Genomic DNA, 7,755 nt, shown 5'->3' on the forward strand with positions numbered 1-7,755 from the left:
GGAAAAGAGAGATGAAAATGACTGGACAGAAGAAGGAGAACAATGATGTCTGATATAAAGTTACCAGCATCCTTAGAAAGACAGACAATGAATAAGGTAAAAAAAAAATGTTCAAAGTTCCCGCCCAGGATGTAAGCAGAGAGAGAGGGCTGGAATGGTGCTCACTATGTGGTGATGATGGTATATCCGGGTGTAGTCTGGAGCAATGTCCTTGTGCGTGTGTGTGGGCGTTGGTGGTTTTATTTGTACCTACTTTTGGTTCTGCTTGAGTTTTTTTTTTTAAGATAACATATATTTTCCTAAAACCACTATTCACTATGCGGTGGGGACGGGGTGGGGGGCAGGTGCCCTTTGCTTAAAATAAAGCCACTGTAAACTGAGAAAACTACAAGTTTCTGCAAATACATGTCTCATCATTTACTATCAAGCTATTCCATGCTTTACTAATAAAAATACTTGTCAATTTAACAGTACCTTAACAGAAGATCGTTTAAAGGCAACTAATAGGACTCAAAAGGTAACAAGTCCGATCTCTTTTTTGGGTGGCAAATGATCGATTTAAACATTTAAAAGCTAGGTACCAAAAACAATTCTGTTATCAGATACTGATGAACTAATTTACTGAACAGGTCTAACTGAATATAAGACATGTTTTTAGCACCAATAAAAAGAATTCTTGAGAGTTCTGGTCTATAAACTTCTAAATGAGTAGTAATGTATTCCCTGACAGCACCTTCTGGGTAAAAGAACAAATGTGTTCCAAGGATTAACAGTTAGGTTCCTGATTTCATAATTAATTTTGGAAAAAAAAAAAGAAAAGAAAAAAAGAAATCCAGGTATTTGGGGAAAAAAAAAAGAAATCCAGGTATTTTTAAAACTTTTTAAGTTTCAGAGAAGAATTTCTTCCTCCTTAAAGTTTTAATTATGAGGTAGCTATCATTCAAAGTAAACATCAAATGCAGCCAACTTCCATTGACAAAACATGATTATTAATCACAAGATTAATAATCAGAAATTTCCACTAGAAAAAGTCAATTTAAAGTTCAGAAGGTAATATTGACTAGCAGTATTCTGGCTTGAGTTTCCAAATTCCTTCACCACCTGAAGTTCTATGAAAAGTGCACAGATTTCTCAATAGTTCTCGAAAGACACAAGACTGTGATGCTGATAACTTGGATTCAAACTCCTGCAGTATCTCCCGAGTGCTGGCCTGGCCATCAACTTGGGCCTGAAAGGCAATGAAGTTTCTCATTTCTACCAGAAGGTCATCATGTTCCACGCTGGAAGGCGGAGGAGCAGAAGCCTCTGGAAGGTACCCACTTTCACTTTCTAAGCGCTCTGGCAAAATTAGGTGGTTTCTGGCTCTCATCTTAGCCAACAGTGAGGACGAAGTGAGGGCCCCGGATGAAGGCTCTGCATCTTCAACTTTTCCTCTAAAATGCTCCGAAACATTATCTTTTCCATCCTTTTTCATAGTGCTGTCCTGGAGAAAGAAGACCAGTGCATCGACATATTTAATCTCCAGTTTACGCTCCCACTACTTATTTCTCCAAAGGCTCTGAGGGGCCATAAGATAACACACATGCCCAGGGCACTGAGGCTGATGGAGAATGGATGATACACCGCCTAATGCAAAGGGCGAGGAGAGTCAAGTGTCTAAATGCACCCACTCTTAGAAAACATTTCCTAAAAAACACAAACTACACTATTTGCTTCATCACCATCCTGAGGGACGGGAGCGGAGGGAGGGCAGAGAGGGTGGGGCCGGGCTTCCAAAGAAGGCTTCTAGGGAACCCGTCTCCAGGAGGTACGAGCTCTGTGGGCATTTACTGTTCTTCCTCCCAAATTTTCCCGGATCTGAGCACCGTGGGATAAGGAACAACATCAGAGCTGTACTCTTCCTTCACTTTTAAATCTTTTTACTACTTTACACCTCATGTGAGTTTCCTTAGAACAGCTACATAAATCTAGTTTTTCTTCATATTCCTACTGCTCAAAGAACATAACACAGGAAGTCAAAAAAAAAAAAAAAAAAAAGGTTCTCTATTCCTAAATGTGTTCATATTAATCTAAAACAGGAATCTGAACCTGGGAGTTTTCAAATTTTATAAGTAACATGACCCTTAAGCAGAAAAAAACAAAGTATTAAATGATAAGAGTATGGCCTATTTACTCAGGGAAGCACTCAAGGCCTTCGGGGTTGTGGGACAGGCAGAGAAGGGCACAGTGCTCTGGCAGCTAGGAAATTACCAACAGCATCCAATAAAGGCCCTCTGGACCTTTAGCCTAGAGGGCAGTGGTCCTTGGAGCTAGTACCTCACCTCCGGATGCGGCAGGCAGTTTGGGCAGCAACTCACACATCACCCATCCTTATATGAACTTTCGGAAGACAAAACAGAGATTCTACTACGGATCTTGGGTTAAAGACTTTGTCTCTTCTAGGAAGTTCGCTGTGGCCCTTTTAAACCCACACAAAAGTACATCAAAAATGCATGAAAGTGCATACAATGTAAACATCAGATGTCATTATGCCAGTGACACTCTTCACGTGCAGAATCGAGTGAAAGTTTCATGGCGATTCAACTAAGTAGATCTCACAAATGAAAAGCTGATAGGCTGTGAGATTACCTGGCATTTCTCCTTTGGAGACGTTGAAGAGGGATGCTGCACAGAGAAGCTAGAGCTCCTTTTCTGACCAAACCTTCTCCTAAATACGGAAGAGAGTCATAGTTGGTAAAATGTAACTTTGTGACTTACAGATGAGAATGCCCTTCCAACAACTAAACTCCTCTTGGAGCAATTTTCTTCTGCACGGTTATTCTTTCACAGCCATGGTGCTTCTGCTCCATCCCCTGAGATTCCCATACTGTACTCTCCTAGTAAAGTAGTAGAAATTATTACTACATCTCAAGTAAAAACCACTCAATATCCTTGCTCAACTTACTACCCTTGAATTCTAGGTAGGGAAACTATTCTAAAAGAGCACACTGAATACCATAGTAATTACTGATTGCTGAAACCTAGCTAATCATCTTATTAAAGTTTAATCGTTATTCTGTACCTCTTACTATTTTTTATGACATCACCTCTTAAGCAAAACAGATTTCTCCTTTCCCTGAAAAATCAGCTTCGGAAACGAGGGAATGAAAGCAAAGAAGAAAGTAAGATGATAAAAGTCTTTCCCCAAGTCACATATATCTGGCCGACCCAATCCCTCCCTGAGAGATTTTCTATTGCTTCAGATAAACGGAAGGAGGTATCCCCGCCTGCCCTGATTCTATTTCCAGCCCAGCAGGTTTGGCCTCCTCACAAGCATGGCAGGGTGGCAACCTCTTACTTTCTTCCTGCTGGTGTACCAGCCACCCCGCTGTGGCCGGTCCAGGTGGGAACACCAGATGCTGCTCCCAGACACCGCTGCCGAGAGAGTCTCAGTGCTTTGAGGGCATCCTGGGCCACACGGTTGGCCTCTGCCTCCACCAGCACGTAGTCTGGACTGGCTCCGTCCATGATGGCATCATGCTTCATGATGCTGTGCACACCCACTGGCAAGAGCAAAGGAAACAGTGAACATGTTATTTCAGCTCGTACACAATCACATGTTTTCTTCTGTATAGGCTAGTGTGTTGTGGGTAGAGGAAACATCATGAACGTTTTTAGCTGCTATTCACCCGTGATCACCAGGACCCAGGAACTTGTTTTTTTTTTAATTATTGGGGTATAATTGCTTTACATTGGGGTATAATTGCTTTACAACTAACACAATGCTGTGTTTCCGCTTTATAACAAAGTGAATCAGTTATACATATACATATGTTCCCATATCTCTTCCCTTGTCTCCCTCCCTCCCACCCTCCCTATCCCAGCCCTCCAGGAGGTCACAAAGCACCGAGCCGGTATCCCTGTGCCATGCGGCTGCTTCCCACTGGCTATCTACCTTACGTTTGTTAGTATATATATGTCCATGTCTCTCTCTCGCCCTATCACAGCCCAGGAACTTTTATAAATGCTGCTGCTCTTCACCTGCATCTCTCTACCCGATGAGGGAGGGACTATCAACTGTCACTGCTTTGTATAATCAAAGCATAATGCTTTAATACCCACACTTCAACATAAACTCTTCACTGTTATCTGGAAAACTTTAAAATCTTCTACTAATATATTCTCTATTGAAGGGGGAAAATATACAAATATAAAATAAAACTATAGAATTTCTAAAAAGTAATGATGATGGAAACACTACATATCAGAAGAATCCAATGCAGTCACCAGTGGAAAATGCATAGCCCTAAATATTTCTATCAATAAAAATGAAAGAACAAAAATAAATGAACTGAATTCCAAGTCAAACAGTTTTATAAAAATTAAGACCAAAAAAACTCATCAAAACACCAACAAAAACAAACGCAACAGGAAGAAAATACTGAAGATAATGATAATGAGGTAGAGAACAACCATGGATCTAATGAATAAATCAAAAACCTGGTTTATTGGGAAAAAAAAAATCACAAAATAGACAATCTACTAGCTTAACCTGACAAAGGAAACGGGGGAAAAAATATACAAAATCAGAAATGACAAGGGGGAAATTATCTTGAAACAGAAGCCAATTAAAAAAAAATTATTACAAGAGTATTTTCTATGCCTCCATGCAAATAAACTTGAAAATTAGACAAGACAGATAATTTTTCTTAGGAAAATAGACCAGGAACTGTAGAAAAAAATAGAGCAAGTTACCAATGAACTACCTTACAAGAAAGCATCAGGCCCAGATGGTTTCCTTCTGAGATGCCATACGTAAGCCTGCTTTCCTGGACAGAAACCCATTCAGCAATCTTTGGAAACTCAAGGCTGTCACCTTGGGAACGCGATGACTGGTGGGACCTGAGTAAGACAGTCCCAGGGATGACTAATTTGTGCAGGCTGGCCGGTCCCTCCAGGGTCCTGAGCAATTGTTGAGTCTGCTTTCCTAATTTTTCTCCCTTGATATTAGTTACCAGCTTTCCTACTTCCAGAGTGCCTGCCTCTGGCCTGTCTCTCTCCCCCATGATCTGTCACTTTACTCTCCTGTGTTTGTTAAATCAGATAAATATAGCATGCAGAGAAATCATCTATGAATGTTCAGGTAGTACAAATCTATTTTAAGCATTGCACCCCTCCTGTATGTGGTTAGAAGTCGAGTCCTATTGTTCTCCCAAGGTTCAAATTCGCCTAGCAAAGAGAGGTGAAAATGATTGTCAAAAAGAGAGGTGAAAATGATTGTCAAAAATGTCAATACATTTCAAGTCTGAGTTTTAGAAGGACAAATACTTCCAGTTGAGCACACGCTCTGCACGGTCAGGAAAGGCTGCTTCCACTAGAAGTGGCCCCCTCATTTCTATTCCTAGCACACCTGTGGCAAGGCCAGCAAAAGGAGTACCTGATTTTCTGAAAAGCTTTTCCAGCACGTAGTCGTCATGGCTGCGTTCCCTGGGCTCGCTCTCATTTTCACTGTCTTGCCTCCGGTAGTGCTTCTTCCTCACCAGGTGCGGAATTCGAGTTCCCTCAAACTTGGCATCTCTGCGGTGCTTAGAGCTCGTAAGCTTTCGCTTCAGCCTCAGATGTTTCTCCAGGGTCTTTTCTTCTGCCACATGATGTTTCGTTTTCGACTTGTGCTTATAAAAATTATTTTCTGTTTGCTCATTCTCCCAAAGAGGTTCTGTTTGAACCCGGCAGCTTTCTCTTTTATCAGAAAGACCCTCCTTTTCATCGATGCTTCCCTCACCAGACATCCTGTACATTTTGCTGATTCTTGGAGAACCTGAACCTTCCCCGTTTCCATGAATCACTGAGGAATCCTGCAGTCTGGACACTGCATCTGTCTCTTCTCCAAGCCTCTCACTGTTAGTTAGACTACAAGATGTTTGAGGGGCATCTCTCAAAGGATCACCTAGATTAGAAGTTACTGCATTCACTTTAGGTCCTATAGCTGTAGATTTCTCTTCAGATGACGTGGCAACATTTGCAGATGTGTTAGAACCAGGGAACTTTTTACCTACTGGAATGTTCTGGTCTGTTCCAAAAGCCAGTTGAAGTTTTCTTTTTAAATGGCGTTTGGGTGTCTGAACATCTGAACCAGTTCCTGTGAAAGGGAAAAACATGATAGTGTTATACTGCATAATTCTTACGTATTTCATTACTGTAAGTTAAATTATTTTATGAAATACCTGCAAAAATAGCACTTGTTTCAGTGCTCTGGGATGTATCAGGACTAGTCAGAGTAAACAGCTCATAAAGATCATTGGATTTGAAAAATCGCCTTTGCTTTGGATCTTTTAGCACTCTATTTGTCAAAAACTGCTTGAAGATTTGTCTAAAAAGATAGAAATCAAGCTGGTATGAAACAATGTTTAGCTGTACCTCAGAATTCTAAACATACAGTAATTGTTTATTAATAAGGTAGAAAAACAATCAGGTTCAAAGACATTTTTTAAAAACACACAATAAGACATCTAAGCTTATTTTAATGAGAAAGAAAAAAAAACAAGATAAAAAAACCAAAACACATATCGCTCAGTTACAGCAACTACTGCTCTAAGATGGAAAGACTTCTTTTTTTTTTTTAAATCAATTAATTAATTAATTTGCTGTGTTGGGTCTTCGTTGCTGCGCACAGGCTTTCTCTAGTTGCCGTGAGCAGGGGCTTCTCTTGTTGCAGAGCGCGGGCTCAGCAGTTGTAGCTCGCGGGCTTATTTGCTCCGCAGCATGTGGGATCTTCCCAGACCAGGGCTCGAACCCATGTTCCCTGTGTTGGCAGCCAGATTCTTAACCACTGCACAACCAGGGAAGTCCCAAGACTTCTTAAAGTACTATTTTTTAAAAATTCCTTGCTCCAAACCCTGGCAGCGTGCCTCTCCCTCCTGCACACCCGCAACCAGGAGAGCAGCCTCCAGTCAATGAGCACAGCCACGTGTACTGACCGGTGGTAAATCTTCTCTTCAATGGTGCCTGCGGTCAGAAGCCTGTACACCGTCACCTGTTTCTTCTGGCCTATCCGCCACGCTCGCTCCCGGGCCTACGGTAGAGAGATGCAGCTCAACAAGGGCCCTTCTCAGCGATAAGCACTGATTAATAACCGGTCGCTTCCTTCCACTCCCCAAATTAGAATTTTGGCTAAGGAGGCTAAGTACAACCAAGGCCTATTAAGGAAGATAAACAGGCAGGTGACAAAACAGACCTAGCCAACTCTACCAGGAAAACAATGTGTGTCTGTCCCCTCCCACGTTCTCTTTTTACCCATGTCTAGTGTGCCTGCTACGGGAAAACTGTGAAGACGCTTACTCCAAGCTGAAGACAAGCTACAACCAAGATGTGAGCTATATGCTGAGGGTAACGTGGCACCGAAGGACGCTCCCGAGTGCAAGCCATCAGATAGTATGTCACCAACACGCTCCTTTAAACAAAATAAACGGACCTGCACATCTGTGCTTGGGTTCCAGTCAGGGTCATAGATGATGACTCGGTTTGCCCCCGTCAGGTTGACTCCTAGACCACCCACCCGAGTGGTCAGAAGAAACACAAATATGGATGTGTCCTAGAGGTAAGACACAAAACACTCAGTATGCACATGGAAGACTAGCTACAGCTCTTCACCTCTGCCTTTACATATTCTCCACACGGAAGCCTGTTCCCAATACAAGCAATGGGTTATGCCCCAGAAACTTTTCATCAGCCAAGATCCCATCTCACAGCTTCTACTTTTTTTTTTTTTTTTTTTTT

General features: G+C 41.8%; 1 protein-coding gene across 1 annotated transcript in view; it reads right to left on the bottom strand.

Annotated features, from left to right (window-relative positions):
• Positions 1–342: 342 nt before the first annotated feature.
• ERCC6 (ERCC excision repair 6, chromatin remodeling factor) overlaps positions 343–7,755 on the bottom strand; it is a 69,184-nt gene continuing 61,771 nt past the window's right edge. The window contains exons 14-20 of the mRNA XM_007446238.1: positions 7,451–7,570; positions 6,957–7,051; positions 6,204–6,349; positions 5,417–6,118; positions 3,338–3,542; positions 2,629–2,707; positions 343–1,483 (exon numbers count right to left, since the gene is read on the bottom strand). Coding sequence (XP_007446300.1) covers positions 1,061–1,483; positions 2,629–2,707; positions 3,338–3,542; positions 5,417–6,118; positions 6,204–6,349; positions 6,957–7,051; positions 7,451–7,570 — 1,770 coding nt within the window. The 3' untranslated portion in view covers positions 343–1,060. The remainder of the gene's footprint in view (positions 1,484–2,628; positions 2,708–3,337; positions 3,543–5,416; positions 6,119–6,203; positions 6,350–6,956; positions 7,052–7,450; positions 7,571–7,755) is intronic.

Source organism: Lipotes vexillifer, unplaced genomic scaffold (genome assembly GCF_000442215.2).
Source record: "Lipotes vexillifer unplaced genomic scaffold, Lipotes_vexillifer_v1.1 scaffold1143, whole genome shotgun sequence".
Taxonomy (NCBI): domain Eukaryota; kingdom Metazoa; phylum Chordata; class Mammalia; order Artiodactyla; family Lipotidae; genus Lipotes; species Lipotes vexillifer.